Here is a 21,489-nt window from a genome sequence, read left to right as displayed (position 1 = left end):
AAATTAAATTTTATGATTCTTTTGTACATACTTTTTTCTCTTAAAAATGTCATTTTATATTTCTTGCATTGTTTATCTAAAAATTAATATATTTTAAGTATTTAATTAGAAAAGCTTAAATTTGGCTTCTTTTTTCTATCACTTTAATAAGGTGATTTATTTGTTAATAAAATAAATTAAAAATAAAATTGATTTGTTTAAACTGATCAGATTTATGCATATTTTATGACAACATCTCTTCTCAAACTTTTGGAAAATTTCTGGTGGTACTCACAACGTTATCATCCCTTTTTTTCATAAGGATACCGGGTACTAAAATTCATGTATGCAATCAATATGTCAATGTTTTCATTTATTTGAAATGCATTAAACTAAATATTGCATCTCAAATAACATGCTTTATTTAGTTGACTAAGTTATTTAGTTGAGCCTAAGTGGCGTCTTAGTCTGTCTCAAGTGGAGTTTTGTCAAGTGGACAACAGAGTAGAGCACCTGAAGAGACAGTGAGAAAGAGAGCTAAGAGAGCGTTGTTATCACAGCTGAGACCTACGTCAATTGGCGTTACTCTCGAAGGCGCCTTATCGCCTGTTGCCCTGTAGCATTTATTTCCTATATTGTCATTTTTTCAAAAGTCTGTGTCTGAGCCTCTTATCGCAGTGCTTTGCTTAGTGCTCGCACTTAAAATAAAACAATACCCCCCTGTCACTATGTGTGTGCATGAATGTTTTTTTCCCCAGATAGCTGAGCGAGCAATGCCAAAAATAGATTCAAAAGTATTCTTTTAAATACGAGTATATATGACTTTTCCCCTCCTCCCGAATGAGACAAATTCCAAATTCCAGTGAATATAGAAAGTACTCGTAAAGACGTTAATACCTATGATTCAAAAATGCATATTGACAACATTCTGTATCGTAAGTTGAAAATACAATTCTAATTGAACTTTACTTCATTGGGGGAGATATTAAGTATACGTAGCTAGCACGCAAGCATCATTAAGTGCTGGAGGTATGCTAACATAGTAGCTAAATACGTAACGCCTAGAAAGCTATGTTCTTGTATAAGATACACAAGATGTTAAATTATATGCTGATATAATTTTAATTGCAATGTAGGGCAATGATTATAACCTGTTTCTTAAGTGAAGGTAGAAATTACTTCTTAGCTTGCTGAAGAGCAAATACTCTCTTACAGAAGCAACCAAGTATTTAATTCTCCTTCGATTTTTGCTAATAATTGATATTTAAAACTGTTGTGCTTTTTTGCCGTTCAATGAAGCTGCTAGACTCGTTTGCAAAGAAGCTTAATGGATTCAGCCTGCAATCTTAATGAATAATAAATCACAAGATCTTCTACTTTTATAAATAATCAAGTATCAATGAGGCAAGTTTCTAGTTAAATTTAAATGCATGCTAGTGTATTAAGTATTCGTTTTTTATTTCGTGTAGCGTGTTGCTTTCTTGTTTTTGCTTTTTTTAAAATTAATGGGATCATTAAAACAAATGCGCCATTTTGTATGTCAGCTTATGTCGTAAACAAAAAGGCCGCATGCAACCCGGTTAGCCTTACTGCCAAACAAAGTTGTCTATACTCGCACACACAGTTAGATGCTTAACCGGGAGTGAGGCTTTTTTTATATTTAACTGGCATTTCAAGTCATCGCTATAATCAATGTAGTTCAAGGTTGTCCTAAATGACCTTGCTGCGATTATTAGCAAAGTTGTCTAATGTGGAAAAGAGTTGCAACAGAGTTTCTAAGTATAACTCGATGTGGGAAATTATTAGAGTTAATAAATGTTTCATAAATTTTGCAATTGTTACCAAATACTCAAGAGATGACTTTACCTTTTCTATTCTGAGTCATAAGTAATCCATATGTAATAGATAGAAATACTCGAGAGATGACTTGACCCTTTCTATTCTGAGTAATAAATAATCCATATGTAATAGATGGAAAAGAGCTCAAGGGGACTTTTTTGAGCATAACTCAAAAAGGGGAAATTCTTATAGAAATTTAATATACCATAACTTTTACAGTTGCTTCAAAATACCCAAGTGATCATTTAGTTCTTCCTAAAATCTATAAAAATAATAATTATAATATATCAAGAATAGATGTGAAGAAGTTACAAGTGAGTTTCTAACTATAACTGAAAGGGGAATTATTCCACAATTTACATTTCTTTAAAATACCTAGATAAAAAGTAATTCATATGCAAAGATTAAAATAAATTTATTATTATTAACAAGGGAGTTTCTACTGAAAAGGGGAAATTCTTAGAGATAACAAATAGTCCATAAGTTGCTATTTAATGTAAGTGAATAGATGGAAAAGAGCTGCAAGGGAGTTTCTATTACTGAATAGGGAAATATTCCATAAATGTTGCAGTTGCTTTAAAATTCCCATGCGATTACTTGCCTCCTCCTACCCAGAGTCATAAGTAATCCATATGCATTAGATAAGCTATGAAATAAATTCGTATTTCCTGCAATCTGCATTGCAAATGCAACGTGTTTTTTCCATGGCAAAATGCAAATTGCAACTGCGAAGGCAAATGCGTGTTATTGCTACAACGAATTTGCATGGTTTTTGCGTTTTCATTTTCATTTGTCATATTTATGTTAAGTACACACAAAAGTGCCAAAAAACAAAAACCGCGATTCTTGTAAATATATTGCATAAATACTGCTAGCAACCTTGCGCAATGGCAAAGAGTTGATGTCAAGAGAACATAAATAACAACAACAATAACAACAATTGCGGCTGCATAAATTCTTGTTGCAACTGTTGTTCAAGTGTCGTTTGGCGTGTGTTTCGCAAAACAACAACAAATGTGAGTCATTTACTTGTTTTTGGGCATAATCATTTGTACTATGTGGAAATCATTGATATGTTTGGTTGCTTACTATCGACAGCATAAACTGAGAGACAACACGAAAAAGAAACGAAACGAAAGACTTCAATGCAAGCAACAAACTTGTTTTTATCAGCACAACTACAACCAAAAGCTGGTGCAGAAACAACAACAACAACCAACAAGCAAACAACGCATGGCATGACAAACGGCATTCGACTGCAAAGCTTTCGGCACTTGCAAGCCAAAAAAGCTTTTACGCTGCACTCCACCCCATTGGGCAAAGAGCGTTGAGCATGCTCAGCACTGAGCACTGAAGCTTACTCTCGTTTTTGACGCTGCGCAGCTGCGTCGCTGTCGGCTGTCGACTGTCGTTTGACGCTGGCGTTTATCGTCGCTCAACGTTTACGTTTTGTACCTGTATATCGGGTTTTTTCTCAGTTGTTGCTGTTGCTCGTTCGTTTGTCGCAATTCAAGCTGAGCTTGAGGTTGAGCTTTTACGATAGCGACTGCGACTGTGACGCTGACTGACGGTGTTTTGATGTTGCGCCAGCTAAACAACATCTTTTCAGTGTGCGCGCATTTCAAGTCTTCAGTTTCTCAGCGGCTTTGCTGGCGTTCAAGTCGTTGCCTTTCTGCCGTTTGCCGTTTACCGTTGACGTTTTAGCCGTTTTGCCGTTGCCGTTGCCGGGTGCGTTTACTTACAAAAATCCAAGAATTTTGATTACATACAGTAGCAGTGTAAAGCCGACTAGTGCGCTGTGTGTATGTGTCTGTGTGTGTGAGTGTAAAAGTGTGCTTGTATATGTGTTAATTTAACTATTTTGAAATGCCTGCGGTAGCCTGGCAAGCAAATATTGTTGTTGCTGTCGTTGCTGTCGATGCTGTTGTCGCTCTCGTTGTTGTTGTTGCTGTTGTTGTCGTTATTGGCTTGCCTCTCTCTTTCCTTCTGCTTAAGCAACAGGCAACAAGTGTGTGTGTATGTTATGCTGTGCTATGTTACACACACATTTGTGCACGTTGTGCAGTGTGGCCGTACTGTGTATGATTGTGTGTGTACTCGCATTCCAAGACAATTTTTGCTTGCAGTAAAAGTTGCGAACTAAATTGCCAAGAAAGCCACATCGCTAGAAAAAGACACATATGCAAATGCACATACATGCAAATTGATGTATGTAAATGTATATATATCTGTGTGGTTGTGTGAGTGGCGCAAGACCTTGCCAGTCAGCCAAATGTAACCAAATTGAACATGCTTATTGACTTTAACTGCGCTCCAAAGCGGAAAATCATTAAGATACATGTGTAACCAAAACACACTCAGACACTCAAGGCGATGTATGTACATACATACATATATGTACGTGCATAGAGCGCATTTGTTGAATGTGTGTGTATGCATGTACATACATATGTACGTGCAGAGTTTTTTTTTTATATGATTACTTATGTGGAAAAAGTGAAATTTCGCTGTTGACGCCACGAAGAAGCAGCCACTCAAAACGAACTAAAAGCTAAACATCAAAATCAAAGTGAAGCGCGCATAACATTCGCCTGCCTGTAAATGAAATGAAATAAATAAATAAATAAATACATGAACTGCCAAATCGCTGACCACATAACAAAACCACCACAAACTCACAGACAAGACACTCACCTGCATGCGCACATACACATACTCACATATAAAGACCATTGAAATATCCGTTTGATCAGGCAGCGCAAAGGCGACTGCCAAAGAGAGGCCATCGAGAGAGAGAGATAGAGAGAGCGCGTGCGTGCATGCATGCGTGTGAGCGGACAAGCCAGTGTGTGTGAGAGAGTGTGTGTGTTAAAAGCCCTTCAAAAGAGAGCGTGCAGCGAAGTTTTGTTGGTGAATGTACCATTAAAATGAATCATTTTCAAGTTGCGTGCGGTGCGACAATTGTCGCGCTTTGTCTGCAATTTCCCCACACAAATAACTTACCTGCTGCCTCCCCTTTCATCAACCTGCTACTGCTGCTGCTGCTGCTGCTGTTGAAATAATAACACCAGCAAGAAGAAGACGACTCATAACTGACCTACTGCCGTTTTGAGATGGAACTGGAATTGTCGTCTTGTCACTGAGACGAGTCATTGACGCCATTGTCAAACGACAGCCAAAAAAAAAAAACCAAAAATACGAAAATTTAAAATCACTTTATTGTACGTATTATCAAATGCAACAAAAACAATAGTGGAGCAGCTAGTGGCAACCGCAACATTTGGCAGGCAAGCGAGCCAAAAAAAAAGTCAAATTAAACAAAAATTGTCAACAGCTTGAACGTTGTTGTTGGAGCGTCTCTCGTCGCTCACTTTTTGGCCCGGCCAGTGTCAGCAGCAAAAGCAGTAGCTGAAATTGGGTCAGGGTAATTGTTTACACTAAGTAGCTGCCGCTGGAGCTGCTACTTGTTGTTGTTGCTGCTGCTGCTGTGTTTGTGCAACACTTAAACGCAGTGAAATTATGCGGCGCCTTGCCCGACGATTGCAAGTCAGAGCAAAGCTGTGGCAATGACGGATCTTGCCTCCGCTTTCAGTTCGATTCTCACAGTTGTTGGTAGTAGCCACCAAACAGTCGCGAGACAGCAGCGGGTATTGGCAAACTCAGTCAGCACTTTATTTGCTAATAGAAAGTAAGTTTCTATTGAAGCTGCATTCTGCTTAAGCGCAAAGCAATTTCACGCTAAGGCCCCAAGTTAACCAAGCAACCAAGCCAACAGTTGTTAATTAAACAACTACTACACAACAACGATAAATATACAGCGAAAGAAAAGATTAAAAGTTTTGTTTGCAAACAGCGCAAATTATGCTTAAGCCTGCCTGCCAACTGTTGACAAGAATTTCACTGAAAACAACGTAAAAATAACAAAAACAATTGCCTCAGCTGTGCGATCGCAAAATACTCTGTAATCAGCAGGTGTTTTCTTTTTGCGCAATAACTTATTGCATAGTTTAAGGCGCCAGATTTGATAAGGAACAGTTGTGTTCGAGAAGGGAACAGTTTGGAAAGAGGGAACAGTTGCGATGTAACGCGTTAGAATTAGTTGAGAGGGAACAGTTGAATAGAATAGTAGAGGAAACGAAAACAACGAAATTTGTGAGGTAACAAGTAAAGTGAAAATTTAAAAAGTAGCTTAATTTGTGACTTATAGTATTACTAATACAAAAAGTAACTTTGCAGCTTTATAGATTAACAAATGAGTGGCCCTAAACATTGCGGGAAAACACTGCTGGAACACACGGTAGCTAGGGAACAGTCTTGGGGCATAGTTCCAGGGAGCTGTGCCGTAAAACAGCTTGACAAGTTGCAATCTTTATCGGTATTGAGTTAATCGCAATCAGATAAATGCGGCTGGTTAGCGAAACAGGTCGTACCAGTTGTTGTGCTGTTTTGTAATCGCCATCAAGAATTTCCTCAGATCATTTGTATAAACATCGGCGTAGTTCCATTGAAATCGATGTCGATGTGGATGTCGATGTGGTTACGCCTCGTTGGATCCGGCTGATCAGGCAATACGAGTATATGAGTGCTTGTTGCAATTGCCTTCCAACTCTTCGAGTTTCTAATCGAAAACAATTGCAAATCGTCTGATACGCATATAAACATGTATATATATACTATATAGGCATCGGAGAAGCTTTAAGTAAATTTGGCATTCAGCGGCCAAAGCAATTTGCTGCTTGATTTATGGCTCAATGATGAGCCCAATGATAATGGCCAGAATGTCGCCAAATACAAATTTAAGCCGAAACGAAATTGAACAACGAAAAAAAAAAAACAAAAACGAAACAAACGAAAAGTAGAAGAAGCAGCAACAAATAACAAATAATAAATAATTATTAGTTAATTACTATTCAATACGCGTTTATGTGGCTCATGTGGACGTGGCTCAAGTTTGGCCTTTTGCGTCACTAACTGTATGTGCATGTCGCGCATTTGTATCTGTATCTGTAACTGGCCATTTGTATCTGTATCTGTAGCTGAGTATCTGTCGCTGTCTCTGCCGTTGCCGTTGTCGCTGTCACTGTCTCTGAACAGCAGCGACCTTCAGAGCGCACTAAACTCTGCGAAACTCACAGCGAACTCATCTCAATACGTTAAATGTGTGTGTGCTCATAAGTCGATGGCTCAAAGTACAATGTGCGAGCGCAATTTGAGTTTGCTGAGCGCACAAATACCGCGCAAAAAGCATTACTTGCTGAAATTTTGAACATAACTCTATAAAATGTTGTGTTCTTATAGCAATAATATTATTTACGACAATTACTCGACTATCAACACGTTTCCTCATTTATTTTATGCATTTCTTATTGTTAAATTTTAGTTGTTTTTTTTTTTGTTAAATTCCTTTTTTTTGTGAAAACTCTAAAACGTAATTAGGAACTGCAGATGAATGAGATACTCTGCAGAAAATTTTACTACCTCAAGTTTTCAGAACTCGTTTAAGTCACGGTTATAGGGTATGCTTAAAACGAAATGGAGATAAATGAGTAAAAAATAACATCAAGTTATTGTTGGTTTCCGTGACATGGTCAAGTGCTGTTTAACCGCAAATAAACACAAACCATCCGACACGAAGATATGCGTTATTCCAAAGCGCACCTCAGACGTGCCCATAGACCAAATTGCAATCCACAAAACAAAAAACAAAACAAAAAAAAAAGAGAGTTGCAGTTTGCAGTTGTCAGATAGACTATATAGATAGCGATACAGATGGAGTTACAGATGGAAAAAGATATGCGTATCTTTGGCTGCGTGTATCTAGTTTGACGTGATATTAGATAACCGATTGTGACAGGTCTTTTTGCTCATAACAACTTCCCCAATTGCTCAACAGCAAATTCGTCGTCGTTGAATTGATAAGCGAGACAAAACTGCCTGACTGATTGACTGACGCATTGACAATTAAATCTTTGCGCTTTGTTTTTTCATTTTTCGTAGATTTTTTCTATTGTTTCGTGCGGCGCCTGCAAATGGTTGACGAATGAGTTAAAAGCAAAAACAAATTATGAATATTGTTTGAATGCTTTTAATGTTTTTTATTGCGCCTTTTTTGCCTGCAATTGTCAATAATAAAGCAGTTAACAAGCAAGCGAGCAGGCAACACGCTTTATCGAAATTATGGCCCTGGCCTCGGTCAAGGGTGTTTTTCGCCAAAATGTTATAAAAATTAATAATATTTTGCTTTGCTGCTGTTTTGATATTTAAAATGCGTATACCCATGCATATGGCATATGAAAACTACCTCGTGTTGTGTCTTTGGGGCCTTTGGGCCATTAACAGACGTTTTGGCATAAATTTTAATTGCTTGACTCTGGGGACTTTGTGCCGGAATCAAGCTCAGTTTCTCTCCCTCTCTCTCTCTCTATCTAGTAGTTGTAGTTAAAGTCAAAGTCGAAGTCAAAGTCGGAGGTTAAGAGCGTCTACGCTATCTAGTAACTCAATCTGTGCCCTTTGTTGGTTTATTGTCAACATTAATAGCAACAACAGCAACAGCAACAGAAACGACAACAATCGCAATTGCAATAAGTAATAGCCTTTAAGCTGAGTAATTATTTAAAAGCCTAAAACGGAGAAAAACAAAAACAAAGCAAAGCACAACAAAATATTCTAGAAAAACAAAAATTCCGAAATTTCCACAACGAAGTGTGACTCGAGTGTTGTGGATTGCTGACTGGGCAAGGTTCTTGCAAACAGCAATAACAATAAACGAGAAATATATATGAAGAAAAAAGTATAATAACAATAACAAATAAGTAGCATAACAAAAGATTGTATATCACTTTGTCTAAATGTCACAAATACATAAACACATACACACAGACAAAAGCCAGTTGGGGAGAGTCTCTCCAAAAGCGTATCTCTGATAAATCAGCTCAAGAAATCAACAGCAACAACAATGCAAGAAATATAATTAAAAGAAGCAAATAAAAAAACTAAAAATAAAGACAACACAAGGTTAACACGCCCAGAAACGTGTCTAGGGTTTTTTTTTAGAGGGGGTCTGGCGCTTCACTCTCTTAACAAGTTTCAACTTGTCACAGCGATTGCTACACTTTTGCTTTATTTTTTATGTCTTTTCATAGACCCTCTACATATAATTATAATCGTCATCATAATAAAAAAAACGAACATAATGTTTCATTATCAACTTTGTGGAGAGTTCTGCAACTCAAGCGAAAGAGTTTTATGCATATTATCTGATGGAACATTCCACACTTTACATACGCACACACAATATCATCCATACATAAACCCGCCTAGTTTATAGTGGTCCCTGAAAACGAGTTTTAATTTTTTATTGATGTTCTTGATATATATATTTTGCACAATTCTAGTTGAGAACCCGAAGGCGATCTACACGTTAACAACATGAACGGACCCAAACACAAACTCTGCACAAAGCTATCCAGCACGTATCTGCGCAAATGGTGTAAGTAGAGCTTAAGAATCGTATAATAAATTCATTTAAGTGAAGGGCCAACTGCAGCCAACTTTATAATACCTCGAAGTTGATGCTGCAGCCAACTTAACAAGGACAAGGGCACTTTTGTATCCCTTTGCTGCAGCCAACTTAACAAGGGCAAGGGATTTTTTTTATCCCTTTAATGCAGCCAACTTAACAAGCGCAGCCAACCTAATTAGAGGATGCATTATAATTGTTTAAGCCATATAATTGTGCCATCACATTCCATTTACTTAAGTCGCTGGCTAAATCCAGAAGATTTCCGTATTGTATTGAATTGAAATTGAATTATTAGTATTACTATTATTATGTGGTCTCCCAACTGTTAGTTGTGTGTATTTCCTATGATGACTGGTTAAACTGGTATTTCAGTTTTAAATTCTAATTGATTCCACTCCACACGGTTGGTATTACACACTTGTGTATTGTTTATATACAAAAAGCCAAGCTTCTCTGGGGCTGGGGTATTCGTTCGGCCTGGCATTGCGTCGCCTCTATCAAGGTCTTTACACAAAACTCCAGACACCTCAGCAGAGCTGCTCAAAGCTGAGGCGTAGCCGAGCATGTTTATTTACCTGTCTCTACATTCGATTGTTTGCACACATTCCTGGATGATTCACAGCACAATATAGTATATCTAGTATTTGTAGGTCTATTGCGTTTCTGAAGTTTCACAAATAGAAAACGCATTTTAACGACGCGAGAGTTGATGATTAGAACTTGAAACTGGGTTATCATGAGCTGCCTCTATATTGTTATTAACTTTCATAGATTCAACTTGCAATTTAATCAAAGCGATTCTTTAATTTATGCAATTATTCAATCAAATGATTAATAGCTAATTGCAGCTTGTTTTCATTGGATTTGCTGTATTAATATAATTAATTATCGAAGAGAGACTTACATACGTTAGTCAGTGTGTTGGCAAGCAAAGGTTAAAAGATCAAGCTACTCGTATTCCATATTATATAAGAAAGCAACTCAATGCAATCGATAGTTTTGGTCTAGACTCCATAAGACCAAATGGCCCTTGAAACTGAACCCCAATTAGTTGCGATTCGATGGCCCATTAACCGAGAACAGTCAAACAGTAAACGTGTTGTGGGTGCATTATAAGCAATGAGTTTTTTCCGAATCGGTGACGAATCCGCTTGCGACTCATACTCGAGCATGTAATGCATTTTTCGATTGATCTAGCAAGCGATAGTTTAGCTAAGATATCGTATTTGTGGAGAGAATATAAAAGAGATATGAATAAATCTCTTATATCGAGTACTTAATCTTTAATCTTTAGATTAGAAGTTTCCTGTTTATTAATTTGTATAGAAAACCATATTGTTGATATTCACTTGAACACTTTTTCAATTAAGGAAATTATATAATAATAAAGATCAATAAAGTCACCCGTAAATCTATATAATTGTATGTAGTTATATTTAAAGCTGGTATTTATCGAATATATAATGTTAATTGTTGCATAAAGTAGATGCAGTCATCGTTAATTATGCAAATTATATGCAAGGTAATAGATTCATATAGTAATCCAGCTGTAATGTGATTCGAAAAAATTAAAAAAACTAAAGGTTAATTGTAATACTGAATAATAGATGTAGACAAACATACAACATGAAGTTGTAATAAACTCCTACCTTGGTAAACGAAATTTATTGACAATTTCCCCTTTGGTTTTCACAGGGATGTATCATAGCTCTAACACATTTAATGCTACTGATCGATTGTAATACTAATCAATAGACTAAAAAATGAATTCATTCACAAATGCACTCTTTTATTCACAGGGATAACAATTGCAATTGGTGCCATCTTGATCATTGGCGGTGTTCTGGTCGCTTGTCAATTCACGGCATTGATCAATGCAGTCATTGATCGCACGATCGCATTACGCGTGGGCACAAAGACATTTGGATGGTGGGCTAAGCCGCCGGTGGAGCCAAAAATCAGTTTGTATGTGTACAATGTGACAAATGCCGACGATTTCCTGAGCAACGGCTCCAAGGCCATTGTCGATGAGGTGGGACCTTATGTCTACAGGTAAGTGAGGAGTTGCTGCAACTCGTTACAATATTAAATGCTGTTATTTTTGCATTTGCAGCGAGACATGGGAAAAGGTGAACATTGTGGAGAATGACAATGGCACGCTGAGCTATAATCTGCGCAAGATTTACAAGTTCCGCGAAGATCTGTCCGTTGGCCCCGAAGACGATGTTGTGATTGTGCCCAACATTCCCATGCTGAGCGCCACATCGCAAAGCAAACATGCAGCCAGGTGAGTTAACTGATCCTTTTTTAGTGCACAGACATATTAAACCTGAACTTGAATCTCTTTTCTGCAGATTTTTGCGTTTGGCCATGGCCAGTATTATGGACATTCTGAAGATCAAGCCTTTCGTTCAGGTCTCTGTGGGTCAATTGCTGTGGGGCTATGAAGATCCGCTGCTCAAGCTGGCCAAGGATGTGGTACCCAAGGAACAGAAGTTGCCTTATGAGGAATTCGGTCTGCTCTACGGCAAGAATGGCACCTCCTCGGATCGCGTAACTGTCTTCACGGGTACCGATGACATTAAGCACTACGGCATCATTGATCGCTTCAATGGCAGAACTCATTTGCCACACTGGACCTCGGATGAGTGCAATCGTCTGGATGGTACTGATGGCTCCATCTTCCCACCGCACATTGAGAAGAGCCGCATTCTCGAGGTCTACGACAAGGATCTGTGTCGCCTGCTGCCTTTGGTCTTCGACAAGGAAGTGATGACGAACAATGAGGTGCCCGCTTATCGTTTCACGCCACCCGAGTGGGTCTTTGCCGATGTCGACAGCCGCCCAGAGAACATGTGCTACTGCCCAGCTGGCAAACCTTCGTGCTCACCCAACGGACTATTCAACGTATCGCTCTGTCAATACGGTAGGTGATGAGAGAAAAGATAGGCAACTAAGAGAATATTTTCTCACCTTTAAGGAAGTTTTTCCTTGGCCATCCTCCTTCCACTTTAGACTCCTCGTTCAGTTCGATTATAGCTTTCTAACTTCTCTCTTTATCTTCCCTTAGACTCGCCTATTATGCTAAGCTTCCCTCACTTCTATCTGGCCGACGATAGCTTAAGGACTCAAGTCGAGGGCATCTCTCCCCCGAACAAAGAGGATCATCAGTTCTTCTTCGATGTGCAGCCCGTAAGCTTAGCAACTAAATAAATTCCCTAAACTCTGCTCTACTAATCTCTGCCTTCTTGTAGAAAATGGGCACCACATTGCGTGTGAGCGCTCGCATTCAGATCAATCTGGCCGTCAGTCAGGTGTTTGACATCAAGCAAGTGGCCAACTTCCCGGACATCATATTCCCCATCCTGTGGTTCGAGGAGGGCATCGATGGACTGCCCAACGAGGTGACAGATCTGATGCGTTTCGCCGAAACGATTCCACCCAAAATACGGGTTGGTCTCATCATCGCCTTGAGCGCGCTGGGCGTGGCTTTGTTGGTGCTATCCACGTTCTGTTTGATTCGCAACTCGCACAGACAGAGCACACTGCATTTGGAGGGATCGAATTATCTGGCCACCGCTCAGGTGGATATGAATAAGAAGCAGAACAAGGATAATGCCCCAGGAAATCAACGATATTGATGCGCTATGCGGGGGCATTTGGGACATGTTTTAGTTAGTAGCTAGTTGCGAAAGCGAATGCGATTGCGATTGCGAATGTGTTGTAGTCTCTAGAACAATATGGAGCTGGGAAGACTTACATTTTATATGTATGTACTTATTGTATATTTTTAGATGTTTGGTAGCAACTCGTCATTAAGTGCTTAACTTTAAACAATTTATTAATTACTGAATTACTTTCAAAGTGCATTAGCTGATAGTCTGTCCAAAAAACGTGGTCGTGATCGCTTTAAGTCTCAAAAAAAACATAACCGAAAAACAAATCACAAATAACATTCTACAAATTGTGCGATATTCCAAATAAGTCACAAATGTTCTACCTGAAGTTGTGTGCTTTGATTATAGACAGACCTCTTTTTTTTAATGGACTGGCGAACTTTCCGAATTAGAAATCTATCGAATCAATATAAAAATATAATATGAACAACATTATTATAATATCAAATATATATATAATTATATGTATGTAAAACTAATGTATATCGTATATCTATATCTGTACAATGTATATGACTTTAATGTGTACAATAAATTACGCTATTATTTTAATTAGGCACATAAAAATTCCAAAACACGCATTCCTTACTCAATCAATTCAACAATTATTCGCGTCAGTTGCCATTCATGGGATGTCTTAATGTCATAATCGCTCTATAGATATACCATATATCATAGACTCTATATGCAGCAAAACGATAAGCTTCCTCTATCACAAATTCATTTGGAAACAATGAATGAAATTCAACAACAAATAAAAGTTGACAAATAATCAAAATAATAATGAATTAAGATACATTTATTGTGCCCTTGAACAGGGTTCAACAACATAGATGAATATATTGTATAAAAAAATATAGACAGAGCTTTTTAATTTTGATTGGTTTGTGATCTATAGATTATTCCTTTGAGCAATCGGTCATTGGAAAAAGATTAATAGGTCATTTCTTCTAAAAGATTGGAATTGATAAATTTTCTGGTTATTGACCAAACAAAATTGTTTTTCAGATTTTAAAAGTCAAATATTTTTGACCTGACAAAATACAAATATCATAAATGCTCTTGCGGACAACATGAAAATTATTATTTATTTTCTAAAGTAATAACTTATTGAAATAATCTAAGCAAACGGGTAGAAAGAGCAGAAACGGGTGATAACAAACAGAAAAGGTTTAAAAAGTTGAATGAACTTCTCGAGCTGTAGAACAACAGCGTCAGCAACACTGGCGCCATCTATTGCTCGTGGCATACAAGTTCTTAGCTTATGTTGCACGCGTTTAATACACGTTTTGTACATTTGCACTAATACATGTAAGCAGCTAATAAAGCTGTGTTAAATCTACTGACTGGGTATCATAAAGTTGTGTTTTGATTGGATTCAGGAAATTATTCGTACATTTAGCGCCAGCAAAAAGTGTTTGCTGTAATTAATTGAGCTGACACTGCAGTTCAGTAAGCTCGCATTATACCCTGTAATCTTCAATTAAATTTAATCGTCCGTTAAACTTTGATCAAACGTATATGTTGCTTAATTGGTTGTGATTCAGTGGTTAGCTTTGTAATTGCTGATTTGTGAATTATATCTTTAATAGTAAATATTTTATAGCAGAGTAAATCATATGAAATGAATAAGAAATCAATTTTTAGCTGCAATTTCTGAAACTTTTTCAATTTAATAAAAGCGTTTCTTAAATAATTCAAGAACGTGTAGTATAGGGTATCTAATAGTTGTCACTAGTGCTTAACTCATCACATTAGATTAATTTTATTTATTTTTAATTCAAGTTTAATGCCAGGTTAATATGAAAGGTGCACAAACAGCGACTCAGACTCAGACTTAACGATGCTTTGATAGAGGAGAGAGGCTATTTTTTTTTTTTGGGCCTTTGGAATCGCAGCCAGACCGGATCTCTCTGCACCGTCAATCTGAATCGAATGGCCATTGCAGCTCACTGTGATCTCCGTGATCGACTAGACAGACGAAATAGTCGTAGCCTACTTGGCACGCTGATAATACACGACTGTTTGTCTCACTGTCTGTGTCTGTGGCAGATAAGACCGCCACTTCCAATCGTCAATTGCACAATCTGCCGTCTCCGTCTCCGCCACCGACAGTCGTCATGGACAGTTGTCTACGTCTATATTGTCAGTTTTTAGTTTTCACTTATTCCCATGCGATGATCCAGATAATGTCAGATTGCCCATAAAACTACAAATTAACTAATGCAATTGCAAAATAGCTATTTCAATTCGAATTTTAGCTCCCCATTTGAATTTTCCAATTTGGATTTTAAGATTTCTAATTTCGGATTCGGAAATTCAATGCCAATGGCCTGATCCATCAAGCTACAGGTGGAGTAGCTGTCTGCGATAGATCGATGGGGGGTATCTAGGCGCGATCATCAAATTAATCTTGGGGTATAAATTATAATTACGATTTGCGTAAATTCTATGGGCTTGGGTCAGAGTTTGCAACTTTATCGCTATCGCTAACATTGCGCAGCCAACTAAGCGTGAGTGCCCTCTGCTTGCTGATAGCCTTTCTGTTATGTGGATACCCTATAAAAGTTGGCGCATTAAAAGCATATGCATACACAAATGATGTTGCAGCGACTGATAATAAAATTCGTGTTTACGAGCACATTACGAACTTCAACTTGTTCGGCACTGAAACTGGACATATAAAGATGGAATAATGGATGGAAATAAAATAGAGTTGGCTACAAAACATTTTAAAAAATTTAATTATTTATAGTTTTATATACTATTGAATGTTTGTTGAGCAAATTATTTAATAAACTGAGGGAATACTATATAAACTAACAATCCTGCAAATTTCATGACAAACGATGGTGAAACAATGCAGTTTTTTTAGGCATTCCTAGGATATGAATTAATAATTATTTCACTTAAACAATAATTTCAAATAACAATATATTATCAAGCTATACCAAAAATTTCACAAAGATCGCAAGACAAACAACCGAGTTACTTGAGATAGTTGCATGGAAATGACTTTAAACCAGGGTATTTGACCGGCGCAACAGTCGCTCAATTGATAACTTTTACTTGGCTCTTGCTACATATACACGAAACATTCGCTCGTTTGGTTTTCAAACAGAACCCCGAGGAGGAAGGGACCTCGAGATAAGTCAATGTAAAACAAAAATTTTTGAAAAACATGAAAATCCAAAAGCTTGGCGATTAGTTTGAATGAATCAAACGGATCGCGTGATCTCAGCAACGCGGACGCATCAGCTGAATCGAATCTCGTAGCTTCGATCTCGTCTCGAAAGTGATCTGTGTGGAACTAAAACTTTAACCATGGCCAACTATTGCTTCTGGCTAAAGATCGTCTCGTTGTCGCTGTTCTGTGCTCTCAATCTTTATTTATTCATTGTCTCCTGTGGTTGCAATTATCAAGATGTGGTGGCCAGGGAGCACATCAAGTTCAGGCAGGAAATGCCCACCATGGACAGTTGGATCAATTCGCCATTTGGCAAACTCAAGAGCTATCTCTTCAATGTGACCAATGCCGAGGATTTTCTCAGTGGAAAAGATAGTAAAGTGCGCCTGGAGCAGGTTGGTCCCATCACCTACCACATCCTCGGCTACAACGACATCATCAATCGCACCAAGGACAGTGTGACGTACAACAAGCATCGCTATCGCCATGTCAAGTTTATGCCCGAGGAGAGCGTCTCACCGGATATTCTCAATAAAACCATTGTGCAGTTCAACAGCGTGCTGCTTGGAGCTGCCGCCCAGACTGCGCGTTCATATATATCCATCGCCACCATTGGATTCGATGCAGTCACAGTTAATGAGCCCCTCTTCCTATCGGACAGCATCTATTACTTCCTCTGGGAGTTCACGCGTCCCTCGCTGCAAGTGATGAGCGCATTTTTGCCTCTTTCCAGCAATTGTGGTCCGCTGCATAATGTGAGTTAAACTTCGAAAGAAAAGAAGAATTCATATATCTTTATTTTTATTTTTAAGAAAAACAGTTTAAAAGAGTGTAGAAAAAAGGGATCTTAGTTAAAATTACTTCGATAGAATTATTTGCTGAATTGCCCTGCAATCAGATTAAACCTTAATGTGGTTCCTAAAACCAGCAGCATTCCGTTCTCTAATACGATACCTTAGCTAAAGCTTAAAATGACATTAATATTTATTTACTTTATTAATCCCACTGATATTTTGAAATGAGCAATAATTTAATTTCATTGAAACTTAAATTTTCTGCTTTTAATATGTTTTTAGTACTCATATATCATTCGAAAGAGCATTTTCATTTTACGTTTATAAACAAATTGTTATGGATTTTAGTGTTACCTTCGAAATTATAGGCACCATTTTTATACCCGCTACCCATAGGGTAGAAGGGTATTATAAATTTGTGTAACAGGTAGAAGGAGGCATCTCCGACCCTATAAAGTATATATATTCTTGATCAGCGTCAACAGCCGAGACGATATAGCCATGTCCGTCTGTCCGTCTGTCCGTCCGTCCGTCCGTCCGTATGAACACCTAGATCTCAGAGACTATAAGAGATAGAGCTATAATTTTTTCGACAGCATTTGTTATGTTTGCACGCAGATCAAGTTTGTTTCAAATTTTTGCCACGCCCATTTGGTTGCGATCAGATAAAAATTGTGGAAGTTATTAAAGAAATACTTTTGTATGGGCAAAAACGCCTACTTACTAGGGGTCTGAGTTGCTTTGGCCGACAATCTGGCACATTGTGCCGTTTATGGTATATTTTGAATGGTGTACTATATCGATATACCAAACATACCATTTGGTATATTTTTTGTATTTTTTTAGTATTTTCGGTATATTTTGAAAATGATACCGCAATATTTTGCCTTTATTAAAAATGGGTAGCGGGTATCTCACAGTCGAGCACACTCGACTGTAACTTTCTTACTTGTTATAACACATTACAGTGAAAACTCTATTGCCCGGTTGCTTATCTGCACATGATTTTTGTACTTTTAAATAGAGTCTCTGCTGATAAGAAGTAAGAAGACTTTGTCAGCATCTGGCCAGAGGAATAGCCAAATAATTTGTTTACCCGATAAGGGAACTTTTATTGCACACATTATTAAAATAATAGTAAGGAACGGTGGATGTTCTACTCAAATTGTAACATTCAAAATATAATCTCCATAATTCTCACCTCTCCATACCGCAGGCACTTAAGGAGAAGGAGGAAGTTTTCAAAGTTAACATTGGCACGGATCACGGCGTGGACAACTTCTTTCGCATACAGACTCTCAACGATGAGCAATTAATAAAGGAACAGAGTAATCGGATATTCATCGACGACAGTTGTCCCATTAATGTGGAGGGCGCCCATGACAATTCCCTTTTCCCGCCCAACATCAAGAAGAACACCTCGCTGAACATCGTGGCCAGTGAATCGTGTCGCATTCTCCCGCTGCACTATCAACGCGAGGAGGAGCTGGACGGCATCAATGCCTATCGTTATGCGCTGCTGCTGCCGAATGAGACGGCGCCGGAGTGTTTATCAGTAACGAATGGTGTGCGATTGCCCAAGGGCATGTTCGACGTGTCCAAGTGTGTGATAAGTGAGTGATAGAGAAAGTTCTAGCTAAAGTGCTTCTTGATTCAATTGATTTTGTTGTCCTGGCAGATGATGCGCCCGCTGCCTTCTCAATGCCGCATTTCTATGGCAGCAGCTACGATTGGACGGAGCATTTCGAAGGTCTCAATCCCAATGCCGAGGAGCATGAGGGGAACATTTTGCTGGAGCCAACAACGGGCATACCGATCAAGGAGAATTATCGCTTCCAGTCGAACACAATCATGCCCAATATGCGGAGTTATAGTCAACAAAGACTGAAGAAGCTCAGCTATATGATTGTGCCCACATTTTGGTACGAGTTTGTAAGTAATCCCCATTTATCGTTGCGCCTTCCAAATGCAAACTGTTCTCGTTCTTTTTCGGTGTAGGAATTGGATAGACTGCCGGGATTTGTGACCTTCCTCATCCGTTTCGATGTCAAGGTATTGCCAGTGTTGCAGCCCATTCTTATGGCGCTGATGCTGCTGGGCGCCGCCTGGAGTCTGTACGCCTTGATACGATTGCGTCGGCAGCTCTGTCACAAGATCTGCACCACGGATGTGCAGCTGGAGACGGTGTTGAATCAACATCCGCAAGCGCATCCAACGTTGGAGCATGTCAAGGAATAATTTGTTGTATCTTGTAGATACGTTTTCTTAACTGTAGCTGTGTTAGCTTCTTAGCGTTAATGTTATTTCTAGTTGTTGTTTAGGTTAAAGTGATGACTCATCAGCTTTTGTGCTAATATACGTATACGTAATCACTGTGGATTTGTCTCTCATTTCACCTTAAGTGTCAGTCGCCCATATTCCCGCTCTCCGCTCAAAACCTTTTGCCTTGCCTGCGACTTAGCCTGAGGTCGCGGCTTTTTGTTTGATTCCTAGGCTCTGCTTTGCCTCATAAATTGTGTGCACAATTATTATCTGTAAGCCTAGCTACATACACACACACCTACCTATTCACACACGCTCGGTGCTCCATAATCACGCTCCAGCTTTGTGTGTTAGTTGGCAATGAAAACCTGTGCACACGTACTTGTACCTCACTAAAGATCTGTCCCCAGATTTACTTAAGTTTATTGAATCTTTTATTTCATGTTCATTTTATTTAAGTTTTTGTCGTATTGTATTGTTGTGTTTTCATCTTTTTTGTTTATTTTTCTGCTTCGCCTCTGTTATTGTGGTTTTCACGCTGCCTTCCACTGAACCTGAACTTTTGCACATGTCGCCGACTTTCAAGGCAAACAACCCTTTGGGGCCCTCCATCTACGTCGTTAACCTGAACTCCAAGTCAGTCTCCGTCATCATCTTCCCTTGCTATCTTCCTCGTTTTAGTCTCGAGTCTTTTTCCTCCACTCTCCCCCCTCCTTTCGTAATATCAGACAGTAGTCTGTTTACACACTCTTTCTCTTTGTCTCTCTGTATTTACAAATCTCTGGCTTTACCTTTTCCGGCTCTTTCTGTCTCAGCAAGTTCGTCTTGTACTTTCCCATTTGCATAAGCTGTAACTTTACAATGGTAAGTACTCAATTGGATAACGTTAAGCTTATCGATTGCATAATGTCCTTCAATTGCAATTACACATAATATAAATGTGTCGTTAAAAATGTACAAAATTATGTGGATTAGATGGTACTACCAAATTTTATAGTCTTTAATCTCTAAAAAGAAATAAAACTTTGCAAGGCTTATTACAATTACATAAAGTAGAGATAAAATATATGAATTACTATCCAACTGGTTCCGTAAATGTAAATGTGTAAAAATTACAGCTTCCTAGCTCTTAACTTTTTACGGTGATCGCTAAAAATTCAAAAACTGTAATATATACACATTTTTAATATATTTTTAAATCTAAACAAAGCTTATCTGAAATAATAAGTAGCAAGCTCTCCGAGAATTGATGAATTGCTAAAAGAAAGAAAGAAAGCCAGCCAAGTTATTGAAAGGTTTAATCGATTATAAATGCATGTTTGCAAACCTGAAAGAAATCGCTCATGTACATATTTGGCAACGTTCCAAGAATCGCAAATGTTAAGATTTGTTAACCAAGACCTAAAATCAGATGATGTGATGATTATTGATGAGCTTCCGAGAATAGTGAATGCCACTTGAAACGCTGATAAGAAAACCTTGTAAATCGATTATATTTTTAAAATTGTTGTGAATGATGACAGGACTTAAAAAAATAAAATAAAATAAACATGGTAACTGCTGCCGGTAAAATGTTGTAATATGCGTATAAAGATAATGAGACAATAAAAAGCGTGTTCATAATTATCTCGGCAAATTAACATAAAAGTTATATCATTTTGTTAGCTGGCTAGTGATTTATGGCCTTTCATTAGCCCCCGAAGATGGAAGCTGGCTCTTAGGGCTGTTAGTGTTTTGTTTTTAGTTTTTTTTTATTTCATGCTTTAATTATTAAGTAGAACTGACCCATTGAACTGCAGTTAAGTAGACAAATCTGCGTCATTCTCATTAAAGTGCGAATAAATATAGACATTTTATGGATCATAATTTGTGGATGCGAGTAAAAAAGGCAAAGTCAGCGGCAGCAATTATCAGCTCTGATTTGTGAGTACAGTGAATACGAAAAAAATAAAACAGTTCCGAATATCAACAAATGCAAGATGTTGTGAATAACCCGATCAAGCATATACAAGGGGTAAACCCCGGCATGTAGTCTGCACAGTCACAGTGAGGAGACAGAGACCAGTTAAAAAATAAAAGCTAAAACCTAAAAGCTTTCGAAATCTGGTTGAGTCTAGAGTTTCGATGGAGAGCAGAGCGAGATAATCAAAAATGGGATTGGGATTTAAAAGTGGGAAACGCATTAAAAACGATTACAACATACGAACCTCACAAAAAACCATAAAGAGA

General features: G+C 38.1%; 1 protein-coding gene across 1 annotated transcript; it reads left to right on the top strand.

Annotated features, from left to right (window-relative positions):
• The first annotated feature begins 3,390 nt into the window (after positions 1-3,390).
• On the top strand, positions 3,391-19,361 carry LOC117570433 (uncharacterized). The gene is made up of 11 exons (XM_034252089.2): positions 3,391-3,546; positions 9,213-9,307; positions 11,140-11,392; positions 11,454-11,627; positions 11,695-12,266; positions 12,411-12,532; positions 12,595-12,978; positions 16,294-16,959; positions 18,215-18,611; positions 18,677-18,930; positions 18,997-19,361. Exons 2-11 carry the CDS (start codon positions 9,247-9,249, stop codon positions 19,234-19,236), a joined length of 3,123 nt encoding a protein of 1,040 aa, XP_034107980.2. The 5' UTR covers positions 3,391-3,546; positions 9,213-9,246; the 3' UTR covers positions 19,237-19,361.
• Positions 19,362-21,489: the final 2,128 nt, after the last annotated feature.

Source organism: Drosophila albomicans, chromosome 3 (assembly GCF_009650485.2).
Source record: "Drosophila albomicans strain 15112-1751.03 chromosome 3, ASM965048v2, whole genome shotgun sequence".
NCBI lineage: Eukaryota > Metazoa > Arthropoda > Insecta > Diptera > Drosophilidae > Drosophila > Drosophila albomicans.
This window is presented reverse-complemented; position numbering and strand designations above follow the sequence as displayed.